At 38.4% G+C, this 14,739-nt stretch overlaps 1 protein-coding gene across 7 annotated transcripts in view; it reads left to right on the plus strand.

Annotated features, from left to right (window-relative positions):
- Positions 1–8,478, plus strand: part of LOC117426356 (tensin-1-like) — a 309,710-nt gene extending 301,232 nt beyond the window's left edge. For all 7 annotated transcript variants that reach the window (XM_059033470.1, XM_059033468.1, XM_059033471.1 and 4 more), the window contains 3 exons: positions 1,243–1,311; positions 2,664–2,693; positions 4,131–8,478. In XM_059033470.1, coding sequence (XP_058889453.1) covers positions 1,243–1,311; positions 2,664–2,693; positions 4,131–4,269 — 238 coding nt within the window. In that variant the 3' untranslated portion in view covers positions 4,270–8,478. The remainder of the gene's footprint in view (positions 1–1,242; positions 1,312–2,663; positions 2,694–4,130) is intronic.
- Positions 8,479–14,739: the final 6,261 nt, after the last annotated feature.

The raw sequence follows: 14,739 nt of genomic DNA on the forward strand, positions 1-14,739 counted from the left end.
ATATTATGAAAAATAATTTGATATAAGGTTACTTATAAAACAAATGTTGCTTAGTACCCTGTAACTTCCTGTGCTATAGACTGACATGGTACCCATGATTACAGACCATGTGCGTCACAGATTTGGTTTATGTTATTTTAAGACAATAGATTTTAACACTTCTTTAATAAGTGCTTGTATGGGTATATCTGCTACTTCACATTACTAATTTGACCTATTCATGAATACAAAGGTAAGCTAAAGTAATTAAGCCTTATTTTTAGATTTCATTTTTTAATGCTCTCCAGCACCTCAGATTCAGTTTTAGTAAAGTTGTTGAGCCAGAATTGGCAGCCATATTGGCAGCTGGAGCAAGGATAATATATATATATATATATATATATATATATATATATATATATATATATACAGTGCCTTGCAAAAGTATTCAGACCCCTGACCAATTCTCTCATATTACTGAATTACAAATGGTACATTGAAATTTTGGTATAATTGTTTAATCATACACCTGACTATATGCCTACAAAATCCCTGACTTTGTGCAAGTGTACCTAGAAGAATTGATGCTGTTTTGAAGGCAAAGGGTGGTCACACCAAATATGGATTTGATTTAGATTTTTCTTCTGTTCACTCACTTTGCATTTAGTTAATTGATAAATATAATCTATTAACATGTCTATTTTTGAAAGCATTCTTACTTTACAGCATTTTTTCACACCTGCCTAAAACTTTTGTACAGTACTGTATATATATATATATATATATATATATATATATATATATATATATATACAGTGCCTTGCAAAAGTATTCAGACCCCTGACCAATTCTCTCATATTACTGAATTACAAATGGTGCATTGAAATTTCGTTCTGTTATATATTTTGTTTTAAAACACTGAAACTCAAAATCAATTATTGTAAGGTGACATTGGTTTTATGTTGGGAAATATTTTTAAGAAAAATAAAAAACTGAAATATCTTGCTTGCATAAGTATTCAACCCCCACACATTAATATTTGGTAGAGCCACCTTTCGCTGCAATACATCTATTAGAAGACCCGATTGGATGTTCCAGTCTCTTCTGCTATGTAGTTTGTGTTTTTTGTTTAGTTTTGTTTTGTATGTTCTTCACATTAATTGTTTGCTATGAATATGTATATTGACGTTAGTATGGCCATTTGGCTTGCATTATACTGCCAATTCCCAACTTCATAAGTTTATTATTTTTACTTTTTCTCAGGCTTTTCTTCCGTCGCCACTATCCCATAAACTCAGTCACGTTCTGTGACCTGGATCCACAGGAGAGAAAGTAAGTAACAGCTTCTCTTCTTTTTTAAAAAAAAAATGTTCCACAAGTTATCAGTTTTGTTGTAGTTTGTGCTAATGAGTTCTTTTGTGTGATTCACTTCCGTAACAAAACAGCCTGGCTCTTTTGCATAGTAGTTAAGACATGGTTGCCAGTTGCCTCAAGCCTCAGCCCTATTACACTGATATGGACAAGACAGTGTCACTCTTTTTACTGTTATTTTGAAAAGCATAAAAACTCAACTATTGATGAACCTGAGGATGTAACCAGTGAAAATGATTTCCACAATTCAAAGTGGAACTGCCCCCTTGCTGTGATAAGAAACAATCAATTCAGGAGTTTCACTTAAAGCCATTCAAGTACTGGTTTACACTAGAGGTCTTCACAGGTCCAAATTAATCAACCCGACCCGATCGCGAACTGACAATGATTTACCCGACCCGATGGAAAATTCTTGTTATTAGACCTGGATCCAACCCAGCCCGAAAAAAGAGTGGAACGCTTTTCCTTTCCCCATATTAGTGTATTCACTGACTAGATACAGTATTAAAGCAGTGTTTTTTTTTCAGTCAACCTGGCTGAACTACAGTGTTTATTCCATCATGAACCTACACAGAGGACTGTAAAATTAAATATATAAATGATACAAAGATAAATACATTATCTGAAAATCAAATGAACTGAAGTACGCTCTCGTAAATGCGTGATTTTATTACAAACTTAACACAAGAGCAAATGGAATTGAGATGTAAAATGTGTGTTTTCCTTCTTTGTATACAATAACAACAAATGATTTTTCTGTGAGCTTTTCTGTGAGCTTTTGTTCATGGAATTAGTTTTTCTTCAGTTTTTCTTTCACGTCCTTCATAAACAAATCCATTACTCCGACTTTTAAGAATGATCTAAAACAAACACCTTTGATATGGGTCACGTGTCAGCTGCTGTGCTCTGCAAGCCATCTCATGTGCTACTGGGGGAAGCCAATCCACGCAACAGGAATTATAAACAATGATTTTTAGTAACAAAGAGAGCCTCTAATAGTAATTGGCAGTTTGTGTATTACTGAGTAAACAAAATTGGACCCGACCCGACCCAACCAGAGTGTTGCGTGACAATTTTGCATCCGAAAACCTGTTCGGTATGGGTCAGGTCTCGGGTTCCGGGTAGACCCATGAAGACCTCTAGTTTACACCATGTATCACAGACCTTCATTAGCACTAATCTTGGCTTACCTAAGGTAACATTCATTATCCCTAGATTAATGCAAATCTGTGAAACCAACCTTCATTTTATAGATGCTTTCTTACAGAATATGTAGAAAACAAATAATAAGTGCAATTCTTCCCTTTTTCTAGGTGGAACAAGGCTGACGGTGGCACAGCAAAGTAAGGCTGTTTGTAGTTATTATTGTTATTTCTTTTTTTAACTAATGGGTTAAGTAGTAGTTTTTCTTCATGCTTTCGGTTTGTTCTTATCTGGGTTACAGCTGGTGTGTCTTATGAGGCAAATCATAGATTGAGCTGATTTACTTTTAACTGACAGGTACTTGGACTGATTTATTTAGGTATTTAAGCTATTTTTCCAGGCTAACACATTGAGACATGCCAATCTCATTACCATGTGCTCTTGGATGTGTGACCAAAGCACAACATAAAAAAAAAATCTTGACTCTGTAAACTCTGCTGAAAGAAATAAAGTGTGAACTATAAAAACTTCTAAAGCAGGTGTTCAAATTTATTGAAAAATAAAATGAGTATAAATAGTACATATTCCAAGTCAGGGTGATCAAAGCTTGAACCTGCAAGAGCTCAGCCAAGCCAAGCAGATATCTGAAAAGCGACACTCATTTTTGTTTTTCTGGGGATTCATCTGTGCCAGGATAAAAGGATTTAACAATTTATGTTGTGTTATCTGTCATTTGTGAAAACCTGCTGTTTGACAGTAAACATCTGTCTCGTTTGTTGATTTACCTTTGTAATTGGCACAGAAGTAAAAAGCTGATATCATTCCTGCTTTAGAATAGTATGTGCCATATTACTATACCCAGGACATGCAATTCTGAACATCCTAGTGTGTGTTATTGATTACTTACACTGTCGTTTACCATTAAATTAGTCTTGATCAAAGTCTTTTGTGATTTCAGTTGTAGTACAATAAAATCAAGCATAGATGTGTCTAAATGTACGGACCCTACAATGCAGAGCTATGTGCAAGAGTGTCTTTCACATCATTGGCAAATCTGGACTTTTGTATTCCTATGAAATAATTGTGCTGAGATACAGGTGTATCATTCTGCACAAATAAATCAGTATGTAAGTCTATGACCAGCTCAACTCGGAAGTTGTGTGCGTATGTTAATGCAAATCACCCCCATCGTAGACCGAGGCTGTTCTACTGCAGGGTTTGATGAATATAGCTGTGTTGGTGATAGATCTAATTAGAAATCGCAGATGTTTCACACCCTCTGCAATTAGAGCAACCTGGGGCCCTGGTCACATTCTGTTCTTGTTTTATTTGACTAATTAAATTGTTTTGGGATGCAATGGCACCTTAGAATATTTGTAATGCTCCCCTGTATAAATATATACTATGTCATACAATGCCTATGTCACAATGTTCTATGAACATTCTTGTGTAAGTAACTGTGCAACTTTCAGAAACAAAGAACCACATCAGTCTACCTAGCTACTCTAAACTTTATTCCAGCCAGCCATGCTATTGTTTGAATCCCAACTAGGTTTTTCTGAGGCAGAAATGAACAAAAATAACTATAGGCACCACTACAGCCGGTAATTCCTTTGTCTTTTTTCACATCCCTTCAGGTTCTTTGGATTTGTGGCTCGTAAACAAGGAAGCACGACAGATAATGTCAGCCACCTCTTTGCAGAGATGGACCCAGACCAGCCTGCCACCGCTATTGTCAACTTTGTCTCCAAGGTGATGCTCGGCAACCAGAAATAATGCGCTCCCAGTGTCGGCCATTTTGTGTTTCATGAGTCAGGAGGTGTTTTTTTTGTTTGTTTGTTTGTTTATTATTTTTGTATTTTGTGCTATTGTTCATTTGTATTGTTCTTGGAAGGACTTGGAGTTGATCCGAGATGGAGATAGAGAAAGTGCATCATGGGATAGTGTCAGTGCTGATGGTAGGGGAAGATCTCGATTTATCGCAACAAAAGAAAAAGGTCAGGGAACTTCCTTTTGATGGGAAGTAACAAAAGCAAAGTGGAGCGAATGGGATACTGAAATCGAACCAGCTTTTGGATTGATTAATCAAAGATAGGCATTGCTTTAAAACCCCCAAAGAGAAACTTGCCATGTTTGAATTAAAAAACAGACCCTGGCGGTTTTAACATATAAAACATACCTTACAAACGGTGGTTTCTGTTTGAAGATATTGGTCTTTAACAGTGTGTAGAAAATTACAAATGGCATCTACTCAACCTTATGAAGAGAACATAAGATAATATGCATGTAAGCTTGGTGTACCAATAAAATGTATATAGTCATTTGTAATGCCCAGAATGGTCACTGGGCTCTGTTAGGTAGTGAGTGCTTAAAGGGCTGCAGATATCTTCACTCCTGTAAATACAGTCAATCAAATCTGTAATGGATGGAGGCAACACCATATATTGGTTGGTAACTGATTTGTTAATTCCAGAACATGGAGATTTCAGTAGTCAGAGGTAGATTACTCTTTCCTGCAGACTCCTGAATGTACTGTGTTTAGCTGTAGTCTTGTTTTTAGGCTTTGCTTTGCTTTCTAAAGAGGGTACATGCCTGGCAGAGTAAACATTTGAAATGGCTTTTCCTGCTTAAACACACACTGTTCTTCAAGAGACAGACCCCAAACTAGGTGCAAGTCAGATCAAAGTGGAGTCATTTTTATTGCCAAAACAAGTATGATTTACTTCAGATTTAGACTAATATTTAGTGTTACCCTACCTTATTCAGTGTTAGTACTAAAATAACTGTTAGATATGCCTACACCAACTATGAAATGTTGCACGTAGAAATGTCAACCATACAAACAGTCCCAGCCAGGTGAATATAAAATTCTATGTTAAACCCCTGTCGGTTTTTGGTGTATTTGCAAAAAGACTCCCATGTCTATAGAATTGAAGAACCGTTTTCAGTGAGTTTTGCAGGACAATCCATTTTCACTGTCAAAAGGTAACTCTTCTCTCTTTAGACACAAATACAAATATAGCTACAACATCCTATATGGAGAGAAATATTCCTATCACTGCTCAAGAAATGGCCTTAGAAATATATATATTATACCGAAAAGTTAAGTAAGCTAATCAAATGTATTAAAAAAAAAAAAAAAAAAAAAAAAAAAGTTACTAAATATTTATTTTTTGCCATGTCGCGCTATTTTAACTCATATATACAAATCATGTATAGTCTACTTAAGAAAAAGCATTTAAAAAATATATATTTTGGCTAAAAGTGCAAACTCAACAGATTTTAACAACATTTAAGAAATATATAAGACTTAAAATGTATGTATGATAAAGCTAGTCACTATATATTTGGAATATTATTTTTTTCACTCCTTATTGTTTATTCTTTCATGATTTCTTTCTGTGTTAGTTGATAATAGGTATGTAAAGGGCTGAATTCACAGAAAGGATAGAAAAGAAATGAACATATCTATCCCTGTTTTTAGACCTATGTGAATATATGCATTGTATGTGTTTCAGTACTAAAGTAAAATGTTATAAGGGCAACATAAGGAACAAACATGCACCGATGTATATACTAAAGTTAAAAGAAAGGCCAGGATTTTTTGCACTTGACAGGTTTAAAAAGTAGATGATATGGTTTAGTCTTGACTTTATAATTGGGCTTTTGAATGGATAACGAATTGAATCCCATATTTTCCACATTGGTCTGTTTGTTTTACTTGTAAGAGCAGCTGTTTTCAAAAAGTAAAAAAAAAAAGTACAGTAACAGGAAGGAAATGTTGAATGAAGAATTGAGTCAAGTGTATAGAACTTGGAATTTCTTTTAAGAAGTGAGATTTTGGGTTGAATTGCTGGTGGGAATTTTCTGTATAAAAAGAAGCAAGTTATAAAAGAGCGAAGCACAGGAATAAGGCATGCCTGGTCATTTGGGATCCAGCCAACCCGTACTTAAAAATAAAAGCTATAGTGTGCCTTTGATAAAAAGAGAAGTCTAACATTGTCTACTAATACGTCACATTTAGACTCATAGTACTTCAAGTCTTTTTATCAGACCAATGGGATGCTCATAAGTTGTATGAGAGAGAGAGAGAGAGAGAGAGAGAGAGAGAGAGAGAGAGAGAGAGAGAGAGAGAGAGAGAGAGAGAGAGAGAGAGAGAGAGAGAGAGAGAGAGAGAGAGAGAGAGAGAGAGAGAGAGAGAGAGAGAGAGAGAGAGAGAGAGAGAGAGAGCCTTATAGCAAGTTTCACTGTACAGTACTGCACTGCATACTGTTGTAACTGAACAGAAGGATATACAGTGGTGTCTTGGCCTGTAATCTGCTGTGATAAAATGTATGTTGCAAACACCATTCTACTGTATTCTGTACATTATGATAGCAGAGACATGTCTATATCACAGATGAACTACAGTACAGCCTCTAATTTTCCCAGCTTTCCCATCCCTGGGCTGCTTTGTCACAGGAGGACAACTGAGCATTTCTAAACTAACCCAGGCTTGCCATGGACACCTCGGGTCACTTAACACTGAACTCACCTCCACAAAAGAAAAAAAAAAAAAAATATATATATATATATATATATATATATATATATATATATATATATATATATATATATATATATACTGTATATATATATATATATATATATAATTCTAGATTTGGCAGTGATGTGAAAGACACCAGAGGAATACTCCTGCGTGCCAGAGGACACATTTGAGATATTCTGGACAACTGGTCAGTTATCCCAGATCTTCCCAGATCTTCAAGAGGAGCATACCTAAGCACACCTGAGCATGTTGAAGGACAATATACTCAATTTCTTTTTTGGACACCCAGGTATAAAAGTCAGCAGCCCATGCCTGAGCTCAGATAACTGACTCCAGACTAGCCAAACCCAGCAGAAATCACTCGAAGGAAAATCTTGTGAGGTCTAGAATAACTAATGTCTACTCTAGCCCAACTCATATTGGTAGTGAGTATTTTATGGACCAGTGTGTCCTGTTTTTTTTCAAAACTAGCTGACTGTTGTAAACACACAGAATTACCACTTACTAAGAGCCCATAAACACAAACACATATATGCGCTTGCCAAAGAAAGAATTGAAATCGCACTTTTGAAATTCAGCAATCTAAACAATTCAGTAATTCTTGATTCAATGGGTCCTCCCAGATAGCAGTGTGCATTTACATGCAAACACTCCATTTTTATACCACACATCTGAAGCTCTGAAATCGCAGAGGAGAACAATATTGAAGTCTTTCAAATCTTAAAAAGAACTATCAAACTCTAGCCAATACTTTCAGCTCAGCATAGAACTGAGGACGAGAGAACACATTTGGAAATTAAGTGGAGACTTAAAGTGGGACAGAGGATAGGAAACACTTCTTCACGCAGAGAGTGGGAAGATCATGGAATGGATTAACTAGCCATGTTGTGATGCCAAATCATTGTGATCATTTAACCGACTAGACAAAGTTTTGAAATCAACCAACTACTAGAAACCGAACAACGCTGACAGGCCAAATGGCCTCCTCTCGTTCGTAAATTTTCTTATTTATAAAAAAATAAAATAGTGCCAGCAAAGTGGTTTCAAACTTTTTTGTTTTTGTTTTTTTAATTAATTATATTTGCTATTTTTGTATTGCATTTCCATTGCTGCCACTGTCTCCTTGTGCAAACTTGCTAATCAATGTTATACTTTACTGATAAAAAAGGAAACCGAAGAAATACAAAGAAACAAAAACCCTGTTTCTGTATTTCTATAGATAGGATGATAGCATCTATTTTCTATCCCTACCTGCTTGTTTGATATATCAGTTTTTGGTACAGAATATGTGAATGTGCTATCATGGCTGTACAGAACTCTTGTGTATTTTACTTTGCATATTATATTGTATGGCTTTATTGTTTCTGAAAAAATAATAATACAAAATAAATAAAAAGCCATACAAATCAGTTATATTAAAATATACCATTGCTTGATATGATACTGTCAGTTTTTTTTTTTTCATTCATTTCTGTCCTAATGTTGTTGTTGATATTTTTCATTTTAAAATCATACAAAAAGGCTGAGATTGAGAATTTGAAGTGCTACATGGTGTGTTGTAAGTCTTTTGTAATTCGTGTGATTACACAGACCTCAATATACACACTGGTGTACGGTACATAGTGTACAATTGTACATTAACTGTGTAAATGTAGCTGATAAAACATTTAATTCATTTCAAAATTAAACAAAAAAATTGCATATACAATATTTTATTTTATATACCACTGAATCCATAATTTTGTTCTTTTATCTCAAATTAATATTGGTTATACCATACATGTTTGATGTTATGAAGTGGTTGCTAGGGTTATAAGATACACACCGATTTAAAGATACTGTATTTGTGTGCTGCTAAATGATGCGGTTCTCCTTACGAGGACTGGCATCCATTCATTTATAGTAGACTAAAGAAATATCTGCACTGTAATATTATTAGCGCACCACTAGATGTCACCAGTTCCCTGTTACAACTTAATATTACACTGTTTGAAATCTGTAGTAAAATCTCATTGACTTATGGAGGGGCTTGGCATAGCTCAAGGGAGTAGGATTGAATCCCAATCTGAGAATTAAATGCTCATCATTAAAAAGTATTACTCATCCAATATACATGTGCTGAGTAGTGACAGCTTTTCTTTAGGCATTGGTATAGAGTTGAGAATTCTGAATGTTTTAACACACCATAGAGTGTATTACACACCAGTGCCCGTGGAACACTGAATGCCGGTGAACATAAAGGTTGTGTGTTCAGGTTTAAAATGAAATGTGGGGATAGCCATGATAATGTACTTTATTAGCTAAAAATCCTATCCAATAAAAGACCAAGAACCACATCATAAAACACTGACTGGATCACAATGAAAATGTGTTTAACATTATTTGTTTTGCATTTACACTAAAAAGAAAAACAGAAATCAATTTAAACATTGGTAAGTATGACGGGGATACCTTAGCGCTTTCTCCTTGAGGGTCACATTCTGCCCCAGAATCCCTGCCTATCAGTGAGAAAACCCTTTCCAGTTGCTAGGTTACAGTTAATCCATAACAGATTTCAACAAAAATAAACCAAATTAAAATTGATAGACATATATAAAATAGGATGGTATAAATATATTCCAGGCTATCAGGTACACTATTTATTAAATTATCTCTATCATTGCTGGCATACACTGTACCCCCAGTCCATGCTTTGCGTGCTGTCGCTTATTAATTATAGCCTGGAATAATCTATTCTACACATCTTTCAGACACTCCAGTTTGTAGTAACTGGCTAATTGAGATATGTTAGAACATAATGTATCAACATGTATCACTGACCAGCTCAGACATAATCGTAAAACTGCAATAATTGAACATAAAAATGCATAAGCAAAACATGTTCAATGGAATTTCCCAAATGGAATCTCTCATTTTAAACTATTAATATACTGACATAATATAATTGACATCAGCCAGGTGTTATGACCATATCCTGGTAAAACAAAACACTAAAACATGTTCAGGATTTACATTTCTAAAAAACAAAACAAAAACATTTTTCATCATATATCATGAAATGTTGGGTTTGTCAATGCCTGTAGGCAGTTCAGAATTATTCCTGGTGCATTCTTGTAAGACGGCTGCCATTGGAATGTCCCGTTTAGCTGGGCTTGTGCTTCTGTTGTGTGTACCCCTGTTGGTACCCCTGACTATATGCTCTGATCTGATCAGACTTGTTACAGGAGTCATCCAACCAGAAGTGAGTCTCACATGACTGTCTTTAATGGATTGCCTATTGTCTTGAAAGGATGGGTCTGATTGCTGGTACTTCTTTTGAGCCTGTCTGCATACGACATGCCTTTTAAACCCGGAATAATTCTGGTCGCTCTTCTTTGCACTCTTTCTAGAGCAGCAATATCCTTTTTGTAGCGAGGTGACCAGAACTGAACACAATATTCTAGATGAGGTCTTACTACTGCATTGTAAAGTTTTAACATTACTTCCCTTGATTTAAATTCAATACTTTTCATTATATATCTGTGCATTTTGTTGGCCTTTTTTATAGCTTCCCCACATTGTCTAGATGAAGACATTTCTGAGTCAACATAAACTCCTAGGTTTTTTTCATAGATTCCTTCTTCAATTTCAGTATCTCCCATATGATATATATAATGCACATTTCTATTGCCTGCGTGCAGTACCTTACACTTTTCTGTATTAAATGTCATTTGCCATGTTTCTGCCCCATTTTGAATGCTGTCTAGATCATTTTGAATGACCTTTGCTGCTGCAACAGTGTGTGCCACTCCTCCTATTTTTGTGTCATCTGCAAATGTTACAAGTTTGCTTACTATACCAGAAGCTAAGTCATTAATGTAGATTAGGAATAGCAGAGGACCTAATACTGATCCCTGTGGTACACCACTGGTTACCTCGCTGCATTTTGAGGTTTCTCCTCTAATCAGTACTTTCTGCTTTCTACACGTAACCACTCCCTAATCCATGTGCATGCATTTCCTTGAATCCCTACTGTGTTCAGTTTGAGAATTAATCTTTTATGCAGGACTTTGTCAAAAGGTTTCTGGAAATGTAAATAAACCATGTCATATACTTTGCAATTATCCATTGTCAATGTTACATCCTCAAAAAAATCAAGCAGGTTAGTTAGACACAATCTCCCTTTCCTAAAACCATGTTGACTGTCTCCCAGGATACTATTACCATATAGGTAATTTTCCATTTTGGATCTTATTATAGTTTCCATAAGTTTACATATAATAGAAGTCAGGCTAATTGGTCTGTAGTTATAATATTGGAAAAAAACTTTTTGGAATTGGCTTTAGCCCCCTTAGCAATGCTCATTTCTCTCTCCCTCTTGGCCTTTCTAACTTCCTTTTTGACTTGCGTTTGCAGTTCCAGGTACTGTTTCTGTATACTTTGTTCTTGGTTCCTTTTAAACGCTCTGTAAAGTGCCTTTTTTCTCTGAATATTTTTTTAAATTGATCTATTAAACCATTTTGGCCATTTTGTTTTAGATTTTGATTTGTATACTTTTGGGATGTAATTGTTTTACGCCTCTAGTACTACATTTTTTAAAAATAGCCATCCTTTTTCTGTGGATGTTTCCTCTATTTTACTCCAATCTACTTCTGTTAGTCTCTGTTTCATTCCTTCCATGTTTGCCTTTTTAAAATTGTAAACTGTAGTTTTACTCGTTACTTTTGGGGTTTTAAAAAGCAATTCAAATGAGACCATGTTGTGATCTGAGTTTGCCAATGGTTCTTTGACCTCTGTTTTAGTTATTCTGTCTTCATTATTTGAAAAGACTAAATCAAAGCATGCATCCCCTCTAGTCGGTGCCTTGACAAATTGCGTTAGGAAGCAGTCATTTGTCATTTCTACCATTTCAATTTCGTCTGTCCTGCTCCCCACCGGATTTTCCCATTTTATATACGGGAAGTTGAAAACCCCTGTTAATATAGCTTCTTCTTTGCTGCACGCATTTCTAAAGTCATTGTATAGCAGATTATTTTGCTCGGTGCCTGAATTTGGCGGTCTATAGCATGCCCCTATTATTATGGCCTTAGAATTTGTTTCAATTATTCTGACCCATACTTATTCTGTGTTGCTTTTTTATTCCAGATTTAACACCTGGGCTTCAAGATTATTTTTGATTTATAGCGCTACCCCTCTGCCTCTTTTGTCCTGCCTGTCTTTCCTATACAGTGTATACCCACTAATATTATATTCGTCTCCATCACTCTCAGATAACCAAGTTTCTGTAACACCTAAGACATCGTAGTTACTTGTTAGTGTAGTAGCTTCAAGTTCTGACATGTTTCTGAGACTTCTAGCAATAGATAAATACATTTAATGGTCATCTTACCTGAGTTTTTGCCCTTGTTTTGATGTAGTTTCCCTTCTGTTTTTTTGTTTTATTTTTGCGTCGAGCATCGACGCTCAACGCTTCGGTGCTCGACGCACGCACCTCAGTGCTTGACACTTCGGCGTTCAGTGCTCGACCCTCAAAGCACACACCTCTGGTGCTCGGCGTTCGACGTTCAACGCGTCAGTGCTTGGCGATCGGTGCTTGCCACATCGACGTTACTATGTCGGGTTTTCATCGTTGCGTGACCTGCCAGGCTAAGTTGCCTGCCACCGATCCACACCATGACTGCGTAGCGTGTCTGGGGCCGGAGCACGCCACATTCTGCCTTGACGGATGAGGGCGAAGAAGGCGGGTGGGGGTCACTCTCCATCTTCGGGGTCGTCCCATACAGTCTCGGCCCCGCCGTCGTCTGTAGCGACTCCGCCGGTGAGGCTGCAGTTCTCCAGGAACCCGTCCTCCCAGCTTACAGCTGGTCAGAGGTCCCCAGCTAGACGTACTCGGGAACGCTCCCGCAGCCCCTCCCCTCGTGGGGTATGCCCCCGTCGGGAGTCTAGGTCTCGATCTAGATCACCTCGCCGGAGGAGACGCTCTCGTTCCCCTCATCGGGACAGGCGACACCAAGACAGATTGGGGGTAGCGGAGCTCATCTCCAACATGTCAGAGTTTATGGAGGTCATGATGGGGCAGCAATCCCTCCTCATGACCTTAGCGAATGTGGCGCCCCGGGTCCCAGAACAACTGACCGGGCCCATCATTAACCAGCCAGTGGCTCCTCCACAATCTGCACCGGTCCCCGTCTCGCAGCTACAACCCCAAGGGGTGTGGGTCATCGATGCGGTCTCAAGAGACGCACCTGACACGGAGCCTCTGCTGGAAGAGGACAGCATAGCACTCTGGGCAGGAGATCGACCTCGAAGTGCTGGACACTAATGACCCTATGTGGTCAGTGGTGGAAAGAGCAACCTGTCACTTGGGTGTTACGTGGCCTATGCTGGAGTTACCACGGCGCTCCCTTTTCGAGTCGCCATCAGCCAAGCCCCTTCAATCCAGGATGCTACCAGCATTCCCGGATTTTATCAAGGAGGTGCATTCCACCTGGGGGGCACCGGCCTCTGCCCCTGCGACTTCTCGCAAGGCTTCGGCCTTCACTATGCAAGGGGCAAGCGAAGAGTACCAAGTACCACTATCAGGGCTGACCAAGGATCCTGCATGCCCAAACAAGCAATGAAGGATCACAGAGGTGCACCTCAAGAAGGGGTACGCTGCGGCCACAGAGGCACTCAGGCTGTCAAACGTGGCCAGCCTCCTAATGGTCTACCAGGAGGTGCTCATTCGAGACCTACCTGAGTGCCCTTCCGTTGCCCTCAGGACCGAGCTGGGTACAGTCTCTCAGCTGCTGGTTCAGCTAAACGCGTGAGCTCAGGGCAGGAGCATTGCATCTCTTGTGGTGGCAAGAAAGCAGCTCTGGCTCTCGCAGGCGAGGGTACAGGAGCCTGATAAGGTTCCTTTGCTGGATGCCCCAATCTCACCGGGTCACACATTTGGCCCAGCGGTGGAGGAGATGCTGCAACGCTCCGTCAAGGCGCGTGAGGCGTCACAGCAGATGGCGAGCATGTGGCCAAATAAGCCGTTCCAGCCAAAGCGGTCACAGGAGCACCAGTGGTGCAGAACACAGCAGCAGGCGCATCCACGGGGTAACAAGTCCTCCCCCTCAGGTGCAACAGCGTGCGGCCAACCCACGTTTGTAAGATTGCAGCACGGAGGATTGCGCCCTAGAGGAGGTGGCAGGCAGCGCCCTCGTGGCTCTGGCCAGGCCCCTTGCGAGAGAGCGCAGCCCAAAAAAACCCAGGCAGTTGTTGACCCACCCCTACACTGTCCCACAGCTCCAGTTCTGGCAACATTGCACCGACGACATCTGGGTGCGCAAAACTATATTCACCGGGTACACCCTTCAGTTCCGGTTAAACTTCCCCCCCGTGGGCATGGTCGCATCTTTCACTGTTCTCGCGTTAATTAAAATCATGTCTTTTTGAATGGCTATTTATACAGATTCTTAACTCATTTTGGCAATTTTAACTCAACTCAAATAACAAACACTGAGCACCTATCATTTTTATGAAATCACACGACTTAAGCTCAGTATTTTGTTATCCCAAGAAACAATACTACTCAAACAATCAACAAGCCTATCTGCTCAGTATTTCAAATGTCAATAACATTATGTATGTGCCCAATGAGCTACTGATGTAAAACTTTCATTGTTTCATTGTATATATTTATAATATGGCTTGGAATAATAACATCCTCTAATTGGTTAAACAGCATC

Source organism: Acipenser ruthenus, chromosome 11, assembly GCF_902713425.1.
Source record: "Acipenser ruthenus chromosome 11, fAciRut3.2 maternal haplotype, whole genome shotgun sequence".
Taxonomy (NCBI): Eukaryota; Metazoa; Chordata; class Actinopteri; order Acipenseriformes; family Acipenseridae; genus Acipenser; species Acipenser ruthenus.